At 42.0% G+C, this 19,544-nt stretch overlaps 1 protein-coding gene across 5 annotated transcripts in view; it reads left to right on the top strand.

The window, feature by feature from the left end:
* CUX1 (cut like homeobox 1) overlaps positions 1-19,544 on the top strand; it is a 358,739-nt gene that overhangs the window by 252,809 nt on the left and 86,386 nt on the right. For 3 of the 5 annotated variants that reach the window (XM_087717238.1, XM_087717242.1, XM_087717239.1), the window contains 4 exons: positions 8,506-8,607; positions 10,400-11,232; positions 13,437-13,602; positions 15,666-15,722. The exons of 1 other annotated variant lie outside the window; for it this stretch is intronic. In XM_087717238.1, coding sequence (XP_087573364.1) covers positions 8,506-8,607; positions 10,400-11,232; positions 13,437-13,602; positions 15,666-15,722 — 1,158 coding nt within the window. The remainder of the gene's footprint in view (positions 1-8,505; positions 8,608-10,399; positions 11,233-13,436; positions 13,603-15,665; positions 15,723-19,544) is intronic. One more of the 5 variants, XM_087717240.1, reaches the window with a different exon arrangement.

Here is a 19,544-nt window from a genome sequence, read left to right as displayed (position 1 = left end):
CTGCTCAAAAACCACCTTAACAAAATAGGACCCAATTCAGCATTCAAACAATGTAGCATAATATGGCTAGTGGGCAAAATGTGGCTAGTTTTGACACCAAGCATAGTTCATAAACTCTCTTTGGTGACTTTAAGAAAGTTGTTTGTGCTCATAGATTTAGACCTTCTTGGAATGGCTTATAATCCAGTTTTGCATGTGAAGAATCACTACATTAATACTGTAGAAACATTTATTTGGTTGGTTGCAGGACAGGTTCTTTAAAATGGGAAAGTAAAGTTATAATCATAATTCCATCTATTTTGCAAGATCAGTTAAATCTGTTTCTGAGCAAATCTGTTTCAGACTGCAGTACGCAATTCTGCTTCAGGATCTGGGCTAAAATGAATAGACTAGAAATAATTAGAATAGAGATTGAAACAGAAGTAGAGATAATCCAAATAACATAGTCCAGTAATCATATAATCAGGTCAGTACTCAAAGTTTGCTAGCAGTTGCAAAACTTACAATAGCTCACGGCACTTCCAGCTTCCAAAAACACTCAGATCTGATCAGCCCAGCATCCAATGAAACAGAGTGCTAACAGTCGTTCTGGCTCCCTCTTATGGCCAATTGAGGAAAACAGCAACCAATCACATTTTACAGTATGATTTAAAGAAACAAGTATAGCATTGTTACATGATTTATATATTGCCAACCCAACCATTAGATTATATTCCTAACAGAGTACTTTAATTTGGCCAAGGGTGGTTAGACACACAAGGAATTTGTCTCTGGCACAGAAGCTCTTAATGTACCTGCAAAACAACAGAATAATGATAGTAATAATACTAATAAGATATTAGTATTATTGGTATTGGTAATAAGCATAAATAATAATGCTACAGCCATACTATATGGGTAAATACATATAGACATAAGACAGTAATGTGAGAATTAGGTGTTCAGCAGAGTGATGGCACAAGGGGGGGGGGGACTGTTCCTGTGTCTAGTTGTTTGAGCCTGAAATGCCTTCTAGCATCATCCCAAGAAGAGTTGAAACAGTTTATGTCCAGGATGTGAGGGGCCTGCAGATACCTTCTTAGCCCTTCTTCTGAATCACGCGATGTACAGGTCTTCTGTGGAGGGCAGGCTGGTTGCACTTGTTCTTTTTGCTGTCTTAGCTATCTGTTGGAATTTGTATCTGTCTTACTTGGTTGTTGTATCAAACCAGACAGTTGTAGAAGTACAAATGACAGACTCAATAATTCCTCTGTAAAATTGTACCAACAGCTCCTGGAGCAATTTGAATTTCCTGAGTTACGCAGGAAGAATATTCTTTGTTTATGCCTTTTTATCATGGTTCTAATATTAGGTGTCCATTTCAAGTCCTGGGAAATTATAGAACCCCAAAACTATTGCTGATAATCTGCTATCAAATATAGTAGGAGGTGGTAAAATCCCATCTATATGCAGACTCATCACTGTCTTGAATGAGGCCAGTGACCGTTGAATCAGCAAACTTCAATACATTCAAAAGAAGGTTCCCTTGAGGTGCATTCATTGATATAGGAGCACTTGTGGTAATTGCCCGGGTATTAGATAGTGATAGCAATAGCAACAGCACTTAGATCTATATACCACTTCATAGTGCTTTTACAGCCCTTTCTAAGCGGTTTACAGAGTCAGTAATCTGGGTCCTCATTTTACCCACCTCGGCAGGATGGAAGGCTGAGTCATCCTTGAGCCTGGTGAAATTTGATCAGCCAAATTGCAGGCAGACAGCAGCCAGCAGAAGTAGCCTGCAGTACTGCACTCTAACCAGGGGTGAAATTTAGCAGGTTCTGACAGGTTCTGGAGAACCGGTAGTGGAAATTTTGAGTAGTTCGGAGAACCAGCAAATACCACCTCTGCCTGGCCCCAGAGTGGGGTGGGAATGGAGATTTTGCAATATCCTTCCCCCAGGAGTGGGGAAGGAATGGGAATTTTGAAGTATCCTTCCCTTGCCACGCCCACCAAGCCACACCCAATAGTAAAAAAATGAATTTCACCATTGATTCTAACCACTGCGCCACCACAGTGATGCAATTTTCCCTAGCTTCACCTGTTGCCTTCTATTTGTCAAAAGTGATCCACCTACAAGTAGGAAATGAAATGAATTACTCCTCAAAAACGTCAATTTTTTCAGATATGAATTTTAATTCTTGTCCTTCCTTAGATCCTTAAAAAAGCTGCAATTATTATGGGGTTTGTATGGTAGCCATCTAAGTTAAGGAGGCAGGAACAACACATGATCACACCATACCACTCTCTTCTTAATGCTTTCTTAATTCCTGTTAATGAGTTAACACATTAACACCAGTTTTCCTAAGTGTACGCCTACCGTGAATAGCCCACCCCTCAAAACAGTATGATTTCGAAATGAGGAGCCTTCTACAGATAAGTTGACGTCACAATATCAACTCCAAATGAGCAAAGCATCTTTGCCACTTTGGATTGGAGTTTTCAAACTAGATTCCTTTCTTGGAAAGAACCAAGAAAATATGCTACAGTTTTCCGTTTCTTTCTCTAGCTTGTTTCAAGGCTCAACAAGACTAAAAATCTTTATTTTGCACAGCACAGAGAGTTTTAGCTGAAGAAGCCATGGATGCAGTGGGGAAATTCATTTTTTTTTACTACTGGTTCTGTGGGCGTGGCATGGGAAGGGTACTGCAAAATCTCCATTCCCACCCCACTCTGGGGCCAGCCAAAGGTGATATTTGCCAGTTCTCCGAACTACTCAAAATTTCTGCTAAGAGTTCTCCAGAACTGGTCAGAACCTGCTGAATTTCACCCCTGCATGGATGGCTCATTAACAGCCCCACCTGATCATTGAATAGTCAGCAGATATTTACCAGTCATGTTATCTATAGCTTAGCTTGTGATGCAAACACGACCTGCATTTTATACACTCGCTTTCTTTCTCCTACATGAATATTTAGACTAGGGAGAAGGATTCTGAGACTCCCCAGATGTTATTCCATTTCGTCTTTCATTTTTATTTTTCAGTTCAGTAGTTTGACTTTTGGATCCGCTGCTTTTAAATTCAACATTCAACAGAACTGCTTCCTGTGTTCACAGTTTTACGTTTTCTGGCTGTTTGATTTTCTGAAGCGAAAACCTTATTTTATTGTATTCACTCGGTTTATATATCAGAGTATATCCCAGAGTTGAAGGTCCTCTATACTTAAAGGTTGGAGACGCTTGGTTTATATGGCTTCCCCTCTAACTTCTGTGTGACTCTAGGCAACTTAACAATAATAATAAAGACACAAAATATAAAACAAAAATAAAAGAGGAAAAAGACATAGCAGCCAAGCATCATTCATGCAACCGGGATGGGCTTTAATCCATGTCCAGAACCCCAGGCTCAAAGCCAGCTTTTCAGGGCCTACCAAAAGGTCAACCGGGAGAGGGCCAATCTAATCTCAGGGGAAATGATGTTCCAAAGGGCGGGGACCATGGCAGAAAAGATTTTCCTTGGGGGGGCCCATCAGCTGATGGGCCCCAAAACAACCCCTTTCTCATAAGCCACTTTGGAAGTAATTTCCACAACACTGAAAGATTAATGATAAAAAGAAGTAATATAAGAGTGATAAGACTATTAAGACTAGAGCACAAATGGGGGAAAAAAGAAACAGCATCATCAGAGCTCTGGCCACATAAAGTATGCATGTGCTGGCTTGGGTGCATTGATGCATTGATGCATTTACTTTTAATTTGCTTTTTGAAAAAACAAAAAGCCCAGTGTGTGTTGTATATTCTTGCAGAAGTCTGTGGTCTGGAGATATAACTAGTCCAGTGATGGCAAACCTTTTTCTCCTCGCGTGCTGAAATTGCACACATGTGTGCCCACACCCATAATGCAATGCGCCCTGCACATGTGTGCACGGGGGGGCTACGCTCCCCTATGCATGCATGTGACTCCCACACGCATACATGTGACACCCCCTGTGCCCCCATTTTGGGCCTAGCAGGCCTCCCTGAAGCCTCCTGGGACCAAAAACGGGCCGCGAGGGGCACCACACACATACCTCACACCCCGTTTTGGGCCTAGGAGGCTTCCCTAAAGCCTCCTAGGACCAAAAACGGGGTGCAGGGGGCACTGCATCCCCCCACACTGTAATGGCAAAAACAGGGTCTGCCTTTCTACTTACTGTTTCAACACTATCCCCATGCAAGTGTGCATGACCCACCCCTGCGCATGCACACACGTCTCCCGCATGCGCGACAGAGACCTGAAAATCAGCTGGGATGCGCACATGTGTGGTGGAACTGAGCTGGGTGATGGCTCTCGTGCCCGCAGAAAGGACTCCATGTGCCACCTGTGGCACGCATGCCATAGCTTTGCCATTACAGAACTAGGCCTGCTAATAGTAGAAGGGCAGCTTCAAGATCTCCCATTCTCTCTTGGTGGGGCTTCTTAGTCTGTAAAGGAGAATCAGACAGGATACTCTTTCCCATGGAAGGTGCCTTCAATGGACTGTTCTTAAACAGGCGTGACACGGTGTACTGAGGCCTCGTGGGGATGAAGCTGTTTAAATACTAAGGAAAATAGTTATATAAATTCTTAGATTATTAACCTAAATAAAGTCACCTTTGTGCCTGCTAACACTATTTCAGATTTCTTTTAAACTCAGAATAATTGCCTTAAAAACTTAAAAACTGGATAATGAAGGCACATAGGAATTTGGAACTTTTAAACACAATCCCTCTTTTATGTTCAGTGTCTCGTTTTAATTAAATGATAAAACAAAGAGTTGACTAACGTCTGGAGGGAAATTAATTTCTCTGAATGTTAGGATTGTCCTTCTGCCTCTTAAACACTGCATGAACAGAGGGATAGAATCAAGATCACATCAAGTGCTAATATCACTTTATGGTGCCTTGGTGAGGCCACATTTGGAATACTGCATCCAATTTTGGTCACCACAATGTAGAAAAGATGTGGAGACACTAGAAAGAGTGCAGAGAAGAGCAGTAAAGATGATTAGGGGACTGGAGGCTAAAACATATGAAGAACGGTTGCAGGAACTGGGTATGTCTAGTCTTATGAAAAGAAGGACTACGGGTGACATGATAGCAGTGTTCCAATATCTCAGGGGTTTCCACAAAGAAGAAGGTGTCAAGCTATCCTTCAAAGCACCTGAGGGCAGGACAAGAAGCAATGGATGGAAACTAATCAAGGAGAGAAGCAACCTAGAACTAAGAAGAAATTTCCTGACAGTTAGAACAATTAATCAGTGGAACAAATTGCCTCCAGAAGTTGTGAATGCTCCCTCCAACATTGGATGTTTTTAAGAAGATATTAGATAAACATTTGTCTACAGTGGTGTAGGGTTTTCTCCCGAAGCAGGGGGTTGGACTAGAAGACCTCTAAGGTCCCTTCCAGCTTCGTTAAATTATTAAAGGCTGCTATTTCAATAAACTTGAACTTGCAGTTGAATGCCTCCCAGGAGCAGTATTTAAAAGGCACAAGAAGAGACAGATGGCCAACCTTCTACAACTAGAGAGGATATTCTGAAGCTTTTCTGCAGCTCTTCAGAGAAGATGGGGTTCAGAAGCGTTTGCCCCTCTCCTAGTATTTTTGATTATATAGGAAGAGGCATTTGTGAATATGAGTTTTTAATAGTTTCGGTTAATTGTTTATTCTTGGTGAGTACCGTGTATCCTGAATCCCAATGATTTTGCAGGGACTTTTTAATTGGCTGTGTTTTTTGAACTTGAGGCCATAATAGAATTACACTAATCTACATAGAGAAGAACAGTTCCTTCCGACTTGTTGCTGTAGCTCACCGGACATGGACTTCTTACAGGAACTGTTCATTGATTTGTTCTTGGGAAAATGATTTTAAGGAAAGTAATGTTCCGGCATAGCCTTAGGATCTTTGATAGTTGTTATTGTTGTTAGTTGCAAAGTCGTGTCTAACTCATTACGACCCCATGGACAATGTTCCTCCAGGCCTTCCTGTCCTCTACCATCCTCTGGAGTCAATTTAAGCTTACGCCTACTGTTTTGGTGACTCCATCCAGCCACCTCATTCTCTGTCATCCCCTTCTTCTTTTTCCCTCAATCTTTCCCAGCATTAGGCTCTTTTCCAGTGAGTCCTTCCTTTTCATTAGGTGGCCAAAGTACCTGAGTTTCCTCTTCAGGATCTGGCCTTCGAAAGAGCAGTCAGGGTTGATCTCCTCTAGAACTGACCGGTTTGATCTCCTTGCAGTTCAAGGGACTTGCACGAATCTTCTCCAGCACCATAGTTCAAAGGCCTCAATTCTTTGGTACTCAGCCTTCCTTATGGTCCAACTTTCACAGCAATACATTGCAACTGGGAAAACCATACCCTTGAATATACACACTTTTGTTGACAGGATGATGTCTCTGCTTTAGATTTGCCATAGCTTTCCTCCCCAGGAGCAGTTGATAGTAGAATTGGGAATTTGAATCTTCACTCACCTGCATCTTTGACTCGTGTTACACATCAGTCTTCCTAAATAGCCCATATACTGTATATAAAAGTCCTGAATTCACAGATGGATGCTAGGACAGCAGAAGCCAGATAAATCTTGTTACTCTAATATTTCCATCCGTTTCAGGGATGTGTGCAAAGCTGAAAATTCTGATGAATGAATGATGCCGCTATTAATTGAGTGGGTGGGGGAAGGAGCCAATTGGATTTTTCTATCTACAGCCTTTGGAAAATGGGAGGCACTTGGTAATTAAGGATTATAGGCAGGGCTCCCCATTAAAGTACATTTGGTCTGCTTCCATTGAACTTTTAGTCTTTTAAAAGCAAGCACTGAGCTATATCTTGTTTAAAGGAAGATTTGAATGCTGTTTAGGCATATTGCCAATTTGGAAAATGACCAAAATAATTCAAATGAACTGCCCCCTCCAATACACACGCCTTATGTCTGTGTGGGTTTTTTTTAAAAAATTCCTGTCTACAAAACTTCGTTATATTTGGATATATTTTGCTTTTTTAATGTTTAGCAGATTTTCTTTTTTAAAAAAAACATGGAAAAGGGAAAAAAAGTCTTGCACATTATGTTCAGGAACTGTTTGTGCTTTGGATGGAACTGGTCCATCGACTTTCAAGAGCAGTCTATGTAAAATATTGCTTGATATCCTTGCAAAGGCTGCTAACAAATGTTGCCATGTTATCTTACATTTGCTGTGAGTTCGATGAGGCAAAACACATTAGTGGAGTACTTAGAGCACCAGCTCCTGGCTCCTATGCCCAGAAAATCCACAGAAAAGAAGCAAAGGGGTGGGGGGAAATCCAGAAAAAACTGCTGCTTAGAGGAGATAAAATCAGTCTAGATAAGGCAGCTCAATAATGCATGGCACCAACTTCTGAACCATGTTTTACAAATCATGATACTGGTTAATAGCAATGGCACTTAGACTTATATACCGATTCACAGTACTTTTACAGCCCGCTCTAAGTGGTTTACAGAATCAGCCTATTGCCCCCAACAATCTGGGTCCTCATTTTACCCACCTCGGAAGGATGAAAGGCTGAGTCAACCTTGAGCCTGGTGAGATTTGAACTGCCAAATTACAGACAACCGGCAGTCAGCAGAAGTAGCCTGCAGTACTGCACTCTAACCACTGCGCCACCGAGGCTCTCTAATGCTATCCACATGGTATCAAATCTATACTTAGATTTTAGTCCCAAAGTTGCTTTTTCAAAAGGCAACTGGACTTGGAGCCAAGGAGCCAACTGGAGCCAAGGTGGCGCAGTGGTTAGAGTGCTGTACTGCAGCCACTTCAGCTGACTGTTATCTGCAGTTCGGCGGTTCAAATCTCACCGGCTCAAGGTTGACTCAGCCTTCCATCCTTCCGAGGTGGGTAAAATGAGGACCCGGATTGTTGTTAGGGGCAATATGCTGACTCTGTAAACTGCTTAGAGAGGGCTGAAAGCCCTATGAAGCGGTATATAAGTCTAACTGCTATTGCTATTGCTATTTAGTTTTCCTTGAAGACGTTTTGCTTCTCAGAAATTTCGCTCTGAAGAAGTTTCTTGGATGAGGAGCAAAACGCCTTCAAGGAAAAACAAAGAAATCCAGTTGCCTTTGGGGCAACCATGACCCAGATGACTGACAATCTCCATAGACCCTTAGATTTTAGGCTCAATGTATGAAAGCAATGTATCAGTCCAATACATGATCTCTTTGTTGGTTCAGTATCCAGACAAGCAATTCACTTCTCTTTTGTATTCTTTTTGAAGTAATTGTGATTGTGAAGGATTGTGAGATGTGACTGAGGACAGAAGCAGGAACAAACTAAAAGGGCAGAGGTTTGAAATTCTAAATAGCTGCAAAACTAGTAGAAAGCAGGTAAAATAGAGCTGCAGCTGTTGATTTTATTCATTGGTTCATCTTGTATTTTTCAATGGAGTAATTCACTGAGTCAGGCCACCAGTTTGTGGCTTAGAAAATCAATGCTGAGAAGGTTGCTCAACAATTGATCATTTCTCCTCTCTTCAGGTAACATTACCACAAGAATCCGAGCTACAGAAGTTGGCTCTGATGAAGCTATCAAATCCATTCTGGAGCAAGCAAAAAGGGAACTGCAGGTACAGAAAACAGGTAGGAGAACGTTGCTGTGCTGGCTTTTGAAGTTCAGGTTAACATGGAAACAGTAGTAAGTGCTTATGAGAAAGCAAGTGACCCTGGGACGTGGTTTACTTCAGTAAATTCCACTGCTAAAGGCTTACAGCTTAAAGAGTGTTGGGTCTTCCTTTATCTCAAGAAAATGTGGTGTGTTATGATACCTCAAAGAGGATGAAATGTATTGATACAAAAACATTCATAACAGGCAAATTTTGTGGCTATTTCTAAAATGTGAAGTTCTCACCAAAACAGTTTCCTTCTGAAGTGGGGGGGGCGTAGTCTTAAAGGGGAAGTTTGCACGTCTCCCCAAGATCTGGGCAGGGTAGAAGCTACAATAAGTAAGAACATGTGGACCTTTAAACTCAAAACGTACTATTATACCATAGATGGCTAATCTTTTTGTCGTTGTGTGCCGAAAGCCCACACCTATAATGCAATGTGCAAGTGACACACCTACCCATGTGCACCCCTCCCTCTGCGCATGCACGCATGACACACACACCCGTGGCCCCATTTTGGGCCTAATAGCCTCCCTCCTGGGACCAAAAATGAGGCACCCCCTGCACTCCCCCCCCATTCGCCACTTGTGCACGTGTGACACCCCATCCCTCATGCGTGCAAGCGCACGCACATCTCCTGCATGCGCCGCTGCCCTCCCCCCGCGCATGCACGACAGAGACCCAAAAATTAGCTGGCTGGCAGGAGGCAATGGAGCTGAGCTGGGGCAACGGCTCGCGTGCCCGCAGAGAGGGCTCTGCATGCCACCAGTGGCACATGTGCCCCAGGTTCGCCATCACGGCTATATAGAAAATACTGGCAAGGGGGGCTAAAACAGTCCTAAATGTACAGGGAAATGAAGTAAGATAGAAAATTGCCATCACGGTGGGCAGGAGAACAGATGGTAATAATAAAATTAATGTAGCCAAGACACAGATCCAGTGAGCAGAAGAGATCGGTAAAACAGATTGGTCCAGATTAGAAATGTGCAGTAAGGAGAAAGATGTGTCCTAGTGTGCTGAAAGCATTTATATACTGAATGGATGTGCTGGAAATGTCAGTTTATTGAGCATTTTTCCTTTTTCTTTGTGGCCTACATCTGACTCATGAATATTCTCCTGATCTTATAGCTTGTGATGTGGATGACATCACAATAAGTATCCAAGTATACACCTGCTTACTGACTTAGTAACAAACTGCTTCAGAATCAAGGAATGTTTTTTTTTCCTATTTTATATTAATTGGCACAATTGCAAGCAAGAAATGAATTTGATCATCGGCAGTTGATTAATTATATCCCATTTTATTAAGGAGGCAGCAGTTTTGGGATAGCTTGGAATGTGGGCTTTGTTTTCTGTTTCACTTTGTTTTAGTATTGTAGTGCTTTTTATGAGGATAATTCTTTTTTCATTTTCTTGGGCAATAAATATTTACATTTAATAATATTTTGACATTTGTTGAGGCATAAAAATGTAAGAAAGCATGCTTTTCCTGGTAAATTTCAGGATTCTAATAAAGATTTTGATATGGAGGAGTTTTCACCCTCATTATTTTCAGGATCTTTATAAGAACGTCCCGTAAATGTCATTTCTTTTGTATTTTTTAAACAAATTTCTGAACCAGTAAGCTTTTATTAGTAAAGAATACATCTGGCACAGATGTCTATTGAAACATGAGTGGTGATGGAAAGAAGAGCTTATAACAGACGTTTGGAGAAATGAATGAGGTGATCGACTGTATCTCATCAGCCATTGTTTTCTTATTTTTGCAGCTGAGCCGGCTCAGCCACCTTCCACGTCAACCAGCAGCAGTTCCGACGATGCTATTCGCTCCATTTTGCAACAGGCTCGGCGAGAGATGGAAGCCCAGCAGGCTGCCCTTGAACCTGCCTTAAAAGCCACTCCTCTGTCCCAAGCCGAAATGTCCATCTTGTCCTCAAAACTGATCCCCACGCCTGCCGTTTCTTCAGTTTCTAGTTACTCCCCCCTGGCTCTGTCCTTGAAGAAGCACTCGTCCTCTGTGGATTCCGCTGTGTCTTCCCTACAGACTGTCCCCGGTCTCAAGAAGGAAGCCCAAGAGGCCTCCCTTCTGGACCTCCACGGGATGACTGACTCGGCACAAGGTGTACTGAGGCATGTTAAAAATGAACTGGGACGCAGTGGGGTATGGAAGGACCATTGGTGGAATACTGTGCAACCTGACCGAAGGAACACAGCGCCTCCGGAAGAGCCCAAAATGGAGGAAAGCACCAGTGGGAAAGAGAAGGCCAGCAGCCAATCTCGTTCAGACCGTAACCAGCAACTCCAAGGGCCCTCCTCCTCCTCGGAATATTGGAAAGAGTGGCCCAACGCAGAATCTCCCTATTCTCAGAGCTCTGAACTGAGTGTGACAGGGGCAAGTCGCAGTGAGACACCCCAAAACAGCCCCCTCCCTTCTTCCCCCATTGTTTCTTTATCGAAGCCATCGAAGCCTTCCGTTCCTCCATTGACCCCCGAGCAGTATGAGATTTACATGTACCAAGAAGTGGATACGATAGATCTAACCCGTCAGGTCAAAGAGAAGCTAGCAAAAAACGGGATCTGCCAAAGGATATTTGGGGAAAAGGTAAGGCTCTCAAGTGGAATATTTCGATGGTTTCTGTATCAGTCAGTCAACATCTGACAGCAGTGGCTTAAGATTGACATAAAAAGGGGAATGGCTAATTTATATAGGCAGTCCTTGACTTGCAACCACAATTGAGCCCAAACTTTCTGTGGCTAAATGAGACATTTATTAACTTGAGTTTTGTTCCCTTTTTACAACCTTTTGTGCCACAGTTGACCACTATAGTTGTCAACTTACTAAAACGGTTGTTAAGTAATTCTGGCTTCCCCCTTGACGTTGCTTGTCAGAAGGTTGTAAAAAGGGATGACATGACCCCAGGACACTGCAACCGTCATAAATATGAATCAATTACCAAACGCCTTAATATTGTTCACGTGACACATAAGTATGAAAAGTGTTCATACATCACTTTTTTCAGTGCTGTTGTAACTCTGAATGGTTACTAAACGAACTGTTGCATCAAGGATTACCTGTATTTGTTAATTAGAATAATTCAGTCATCACCCTTCAAAACCTGGGGAAGCTTGAATTGTGTTTTTTTTTAAAGAAGCAAACTAAAAGCAGATGATGTTTTAGGTATCCAGATTCAAGACTGAGATATTAGCATTATTCTTCCCATCACCACTCAAGCAGTACCCACAATTCCATATGCTTACATGCCTGCAGATCAGAATAGACAAATACAGAAATAGATGGGGCTATCACATCTTGAATGTCCCCTTAGAAGAAGGAATTTGTTACACATCTTGCATTTTTGCACAAGAAGCAAAACCTGCTGAGATTCCTTCTGCAGAGCTATGAAAGATGGGGGAGTCCTACCACTTAAGCATATGGCCACTCTGATGAGCAGGCTAGTATGGAATTGCAGGGATTATCACAGGGTAGAGCAGTGTTTCTCAACCTCATGAACTTTAAGGTGGGTGGACTTCAACTCCCAGAATTCCTCAGCCAGCCTGGCTGGAGGAATGCTGGGAGTTGAAGCCTGCACAAATTAAAATTTCTGACATTGAGCAACACTGTCTCTGTTCCTGTACGGTGTGTTGGAGACAGGTAAAAGACTTTCATATTTTGCAGGACTAAAATATCAGTGCAAACCTACCCTGTTTCCCTGAAAATAAGATTTCCCCGGATAATAAGTCCAGTTGGGCTTTTGAGCACATGCGCTAAAATAAGCCCTCCCTGAAAATATTGCACCACAGCAGCAGCCCCGAGGTGACCATGCTTGCCGCCTCCTGCACCTCAAAAATAATAAGATCTCCCCCAAAATAAGGCCAAGCGCTTATTTCGGGAGTCAAAAGAAAATAAGACCCTGTCTTATTTTCAGGCAAACACGATAGGTAGCCCTGAATGATATCATCTGGCAGTTTGGGGTGCATAGATGTGTCCATTGCTTTTAAAACAGCAATGAGAGATACAGCAAGAAACTCAACCTGGTAAATTGGTGTTATCTAACCTAAGATGGGCTGGAGATGATGATTTAATGCGAGGCCCCTTTCACTGTCCACCTTTTTGCATCGTACTAAAGTTAACTCCTTGGCATTCCCCCTGTCCTTTTCAGAATGCTTCCTTTCTTTGGTATTCTTGTATGTGAAATGAATGAAGTAAAAATCACATGAGTAAGCATATCATGGAGATAGTCTTGAGTATAATGGAAAGGCCATTTCATTCCATTTCCAGCTTCTCCTCTTTCCAGTTAAAAAAAGGGCTCAGAGAAACTCAAAAGTAAAAAGTTTTAGTTTAAAAAAAATTAAAAAGCACCAATAAAGAAACATAAACAAACCATCTTCTCTAGCCTATAACATGCTAAAACAAAAGTCAGCAGAAATGAGCTGGAATGATTTGCACTAGACTCCACCTCTTCCTTCAGATCATTCAACGGTAGGAAATATTAAAATGCTTTTTGGAAAATTAACTGGAAAAGAAAACGTGGGCGAGGAGAACTGAGCATGAATTTATTGAGGAAAGAAGCTATGAAGGCTCTAGGACTGAGAAGGCACATGGTTGCCAGTTCAATGAATCTAGAATTCCAGGCATGAGTAAATCCTTATAAATCTTTTTCTTGTTGTTGCTGTTTAATGTCTGTGCTAAAGAGTCAGAGCATAAGAACTCTCATGAAATTGGGTAAAGACCAAGTGTAATCAAACAATTGATTTTCCCATTGTAACGAGGCTAATTCTGCTTTTTCCGTGGTCGTTTCCTGTTAGGTGCTGGGTCTTTCCCAGGGCAGTGTCAGCGACATGCTGTCTCGGCCAAAGCCATGGAGCAAGTTGACACAGAAGGGGCGTGAGCCATTCATTCGTATGCAGCTGTGGCTAAATGGCGAACTCGGACAGGGAGTCCTGCCATCTCAAGGGCAACCCCAAGGCCAAGGTAAAGGAACAAACTGTACTGGGCTTCAGATCACACCATGTTCTCCTTGATTTTTTTTAACCTTTCGTTTAGAGTACTTTTTCTCAACCTCTACTATTTTAATGTGTGGACTCCCAACTGACTAAGGAATTGTGGGAGTCCACCCATCTCAAACTTGATTTAGAGGATCAATTAGTCCCCGGCCTATACTTTAAAGTTCTAAGAAGGCAATTCTTTATTTTTCGAGGGGAATGAGGGCAAGGGTCTGTGGAACGCATAAATGGAGTAAAAACAGCTTAAAATTTTGTGAACCCTATAAAGTTACAATCACATAAGCATTTTATCATTGATTTATTATTATTATTTTTTTATTTATATCTGTCCAATAAGTAGTCATGAAATCAAGCCCACCTAGGTAACACAAATTATTGCTGTTGTTGTAAAACACTGACATAGCTACTGCACTGGGAATTTGGGATATCAGTTGCATCAGACATTGGAAAGGGCTCTGATTATCCCAGTTGATTTTTATTTGAATCTGCCCAAAACAGACAAAAGTTGATGTGCCTCTAGAAACTACATTAAGGCAGGAGGTGTTTGCCCTTAAAATACTTAAAAATACAAACCAGACTTCTTGGGGAAGTTCTCAAAGATTTCAGGACAGATGAAAGTAACTTGCATTCTGAAAACTCTTAAGGTTGTGGTTCTTCTTTATCATGCTTCTCAATGCTGGGACTTCTTGGGAACCTTAAAGCTTGCTGGGAACTCAGATCACAACACTTCCCCCTCCCCTTAACCCTTTCCCTTTTTTTCAACCTGCAAAGTGAATCTTTGGTGTTTGTTAAATAATAATAATAATAAATAATGAATTGGGCTGTGGGAGGCCTTTCTTTTAATAGCAATAGCACTTAAATTTAGGATGCCACTTCATAGTGCTCTTACAGCCCTTTTTAAGCGGTTTACAGAGTCAGCCTATTGCCCCCAACAATTTGGGTCCTCATTTTACCCACCTCGGAAGGATGGAAGGCTGAGTCAACCTTGAGCCTGGTGAGATTTGAACTGACAAATTACAGGCAGCAGAAGTAGCCTGCAGTACTGCACTCTAACCATTGCACCACCTCAGCTCTAATGAAGAAAGTTCTTCAATTAAGAACTAACATAAAGTAGCTTGATTTTTCATCCTCCCCAAACAGAGCCCTGTACAGCTGTATAAGAAGATTTTTGTCAGGTGCTCAAAATTGATGTGATTTTAAATTGGATCTGATTTAATTTGGATCTCTTCTAATTAAGTCAAAAATCTATTGTCATATTTCCAGTAACATCGTGAAGAATAAATAGATAAGGCCTAGAGATTATTTTGCAGACCATCCTCATCCAAAGCCACATTCTCTTTCTTTTGCCAAAATTGGGGATTTGTGCGTGTGTGTGCTTAAAAGAGGCCTTGAGGTAACCATTCGTGTAAAGTATCCAGTTGCCTAAAATCCTTACATTTGTACATGAAACTAAGAAACCTACATTATATGCTATTACATAGCATCCAAACATGAGAGTTTACATAGTGCGAGTGTGAGAAACTGGACAACTAGGACAAAAACAAAGAAACAAACAAAAAACGATCTTGGGGCTACCTAGAGTTCCTTAGTCATAGTTTCTCCATGACTGTCATGGGTATATCCAAACCTTGGAAAAATCAGCAGAGACCTCTGCATAGACTCAATCCTGCCTCTTTGCTTCAATGTCAAGAGGAAGCACAGGAGATTATCACCTGAACCAGACTAATAAAATAAGAAATCTGGATAGATCCAAATTTAATGTTCTGTGGGGAATTAACTAGATTTCTATTGTTACCAAAATCCCATCAGTCACAGCCATTTTGGCCAACAATCAGGGGGCATGAGAACTTGCAATCTGGCTAATCTGGAGCACCAGAGATTTGCCACTCCTGATATTTTTTTTAAAAATGGAGACCAGGTGGTTTTACTATGCTGCTTTGCTTTGATCAGCCATTTACTGGGACTTGCTTTGCTTTCAAATTGTATCTTCTCTCATATCTCTTTCTTATCATCCTCCTTTTTTTTCTCCAGTCCTTCACTCTGTGTCATTACTGCAAGACTCTCTTCAGCAGGGATGTGCAAGCTCAGGTAATCAGCTGCTTCATTATGACATCTGTTGCTTTGTTGTGCTACATGTTTTTCTTTCTAACGGAACAGGTGTGTACCTGTGATGGTGGTGGGTAAACTTCTATTTATTTCTGATGCGTTAGAAAGCTGCTTTCCTGTTCCTAGAATTATTTGTACTTATTTAAATTACCAGGTTTAACTCTTTGCCCTTTTCTTGTTGTGTAGCTTGATTTCCAATGTCTAAATCTAGGAAAGAGCAATATATAACTTGCCACAATGTCTAAAACTTTTCAAAACATTTTTATAAATTAACGTTCTACAGACAGTCTCTAGAATACGGGTGTCAAACTCATGACGTCAAGTTGTCATGTGACATAGCGTGACTCCCCCCCCCTTTGCTAAACCAAGGGTGGTTTGGCCAGCATGTGACACAACCAGCCCTCGAGGAGCAGGGTTCGACAACCCTGCTCTACAATAACACTTTAAGACTCCTAAGGGTGTTTATGAGGCATTTAGGGCACTAAATAAATAGTTATGTAGCCAAAAGAAAGAAAAATGTGATTTTTTTAAAAAAAATTCCTCTTCATTTTTGATTTTTTTATGAAGTTTACATATTGATTCCCTTCTGATTTCTTATGCTTCAACAACTTTTGTATATCTTTGCTTCTTTAGCCACCAAATTATTGGAATTCAGCTTTCTGGTTTTAGCATAGATTCATTAAGCTGAGCTTATGAGGTTTCCAGCAAAATTAACTGGAAGAGTCATTGTAACAAAAGAAAGTTTTTATAGATGTGTGCTCAACAGCATTTATTTAACACATTGATGAGTTCCTCTTCAAAAATTTCCAAAATAATATATATAACAACTAGAAAAGGATATCGATTGAAGGCTGCAATTTTATTCATATATTCCTGTCTAATCTAGATTTTGATACCTTTCGCATTGCTATGGAAAATAGGAGCATGGGGCAGTGTTGGAAGCCCTGAGTTCTGAGTTTTAGTCCCTCTTTTCAAACAAATATCCCACTAACCTGCATGAACTAAAAAAAAAAAAACCACAAAAAAATGGAAGTTTTCATAGCAAAAAGACAAAATGCTGAAGGACAGTGGTGCAGAGGGGAATGGAAAAGTAAGAAACCAAATTTGTGACGGTCAGAATGAGACGTTGAGTAGAAAAGTGGCTTTACTTCTTAGATCAGCTGAACTTTGCTGGTGGCCTTGCTGGGACAGAGTTGCAGTTGAGGAAAACTCTCTGCCGCGTCCAACAACCAGAGTCTCCTTGCCAAGACGTTCTACTGGGAGGCAAAAAGAGCAGCCGCCTCCAGACTTGGAGATGAGTGCAAAATCTGCTTCTCTGCAGGCTCAAGACAACTGTTGATTGGAAACAAGTGTTCCCTTTGATAGTGAGGCAAGAAGCAGCCTCTTGGCAATTGCTGTTACACATCCTGTGACGAATGCAGCCAAAGCTGCCTTTCTCTCCCATAGTCTTCCTAAAGATGAGAGAAGGTATGCCTCCATCTTTAGATTAGAAGCCCTCAAAGGCACCTGGGTGGCCACTGTGAGAACAGGATTTCCTGGATTGCCCATTAACTGGACACTGTAATGAGATTTCGTTTTAAAGCATGTTTTAAGACTTGTTTATTTAACAAGACATAGAGCAGTGGTAGCTAACCTTTTTGTCCTTGCGTACCCACACCCATAATGCAATGCGCACACGGCGCCACCACCCCCATGGGCCCTGCCTTCTTCGCATGCACACACGACACCCCTGCACTCCCCCCTGTGGCTCATTTTGGGCCTAGCAGGCCTCCCTGAAGCATCCTGGGACAATAAATGGGGCATAGGGGCGCCCCCCTGCACTCTCGCCCCCCTGCGCATGCGCACACATCTCCTGCATGCGCGGCAGAGATCCAAAAATCAGCTGGCGGGCAGGGAGGCGTGGTCTCTGATCCGAGCCTTCCCCAGACTCCAGGGCTGGCCCATGTTCCTCCCCAACCTCCTCACTGAATCTGCTGCTAGCTCCGCTGGCCGCTGGCAGGCCACAACAAGAAAATTGAAATCCCCAGCTACATCTGATAAGAGGGACACACGTGTCCCGGCCTACAAAGTCAATGGACACCTAAAACAATTCTTATTTTGACTTCAAAACTATTTTTCACTCTGTGGGATGGAGGGAATACCTGATTTGGTTTCATGGGGAGGAGGGTGAGATGGAGAGAGAGAGAGATTTTATTGTGCCTATGGGCTTCAACAGCTAAAAGTAGCCTAGCCCTCTCATTTCTGTTCTTTCTGATGGGGTGTGGGTGCAAACCCATTGTCTAGGAGTGTTAACCAATAAGGGTTTCCTTGGGTTTGAAATCGGAACTCTTCATCCGTGGATACAGTTCGGGGTTTTCTCATGAGGCTTGCAAATGCTTACAATTTTTCCTGGGTATCATTTATCATTTCAGGCTTTATGGTGCTTAGAATAGGTGTAATTGTCAAGGGAAGGGGGTTGGAGAATCTAATTAAAGAGATTTTAAAATTAAAATCACCTGTGAGATCACTTGTACTGCACAATTGGACATGGCCTCTCCTGGTGATTAATTGAACCCCTCTAACATCACAGGGAAGAGGGTCGGGTGGCAAGGTCATTGGCTGCCACTGGCTGGATTGCTCAGTTTCTGGCAAAGGACTAAAGGGAAAAGAAATGCCCGACTAAGGAAGCGGACAGCTGGAAAGGAGAGAGATGGAGGGGAATTTGGGAGAGCAAATAGTGCTGATCCGTGCAGGAAGGCGAATGGAGAGGAGAAGGCAAAATGATATGATTAGGTCAGAAAGAAAGAGGAGGCACAGGGCCAAGACCTCTAAAGGCAAGAAACCACAGATTTGATTTTAAGTAACTGGCTAAATTACTGGCTGCAAGCTTGTAGTCACTTCATATAATGCATTTAAGCCACAAATGTTGTAAAGAAAAGTTCTTTCTCCAAAAAAAACATTTATTTGGGGAACGGTAGTTCATCCAACAGTTATTCTGTTAACCATCTTCCCTTTCCCACACAGCCTGGTGGAGGTCTTTGCTTCTCCAGTGGTTGTTTTGTAGACCAAAAGCTGTGAAATCCTTTCCCACGAGACTTGTATAAGGCACAGAATGTCAAAACCCTTCGCCTATGAAACTGCTGTCTTATGCGTGAAGGTTGAAGTACGATTGGTCATAGCCAATGCATGATTTACGATAGGGGCATGCGATCTTTTGGGGCCTAAAGGCTGTACTTGGCCTTCTAATAGCACACTGAGGCTGTACTACAGAAACTGGGAAGGACCAGAACAAAAACTAAATTAAATTAAATTGACATTATAATTAATCCAACTAAAATATGTAGTTAATACTTGTGTGTTTAATCATTGTCCCTTTTGTTACATCCAAAGTATAAGTTGACACAAATTTATGAAGGGCTCTCAGAACTACAGACAGATCTTGGGTGGGGACACAAATTGGATACTCTGCTTTAAAGCTCCTGAGAATAGTGAACCTAAGTGTTGGGAAAGTGTTCCACTGAGATTGTTGTGGAATTCTGAGTAAACAAACAACATGCTTGAAAGCCTTTGAAATGAATCTAGCATCTAAATTATGACTCAGGGAATGGCCTCTGATGCAAACCTGTTCTGACCCCCCTCGTCCCACACCAACACACTCCGAGCCAAAGATAAGTTACGGCATTTAATTAACAGACAGACAGGTCCTTGGCCGCAAACCAGCACAGACAAGCTTGGGCAGCAATCCAGCATAGATAAGCCGTGGCAGCAATCCAGCCTGCCAAGCTCACAATAATGTTCTCCAACATTAGTTCCTACATTGACTTC

The sequence above is a fragment of the Thamnophis sirtalis genome, unplaced genomic scaffold (assembly GCF_051295495.1).
Source record: "Thamnophis sirtalis isolate CommonGarterSnake01/CBP01778 unplaced genomic scaffold, rThaSir2_p1.2 scaffold_6, whole genome shotgun sequence".
NCBI lineage: Eukaryota > Metazoa > Chordata > Lepidosauria > Squamata > Natricidae > Thamnophis > Thamnophis sirtalis.
This window is presented reverse-complemented; position numbering and strand designations above follow the sequence as displayed.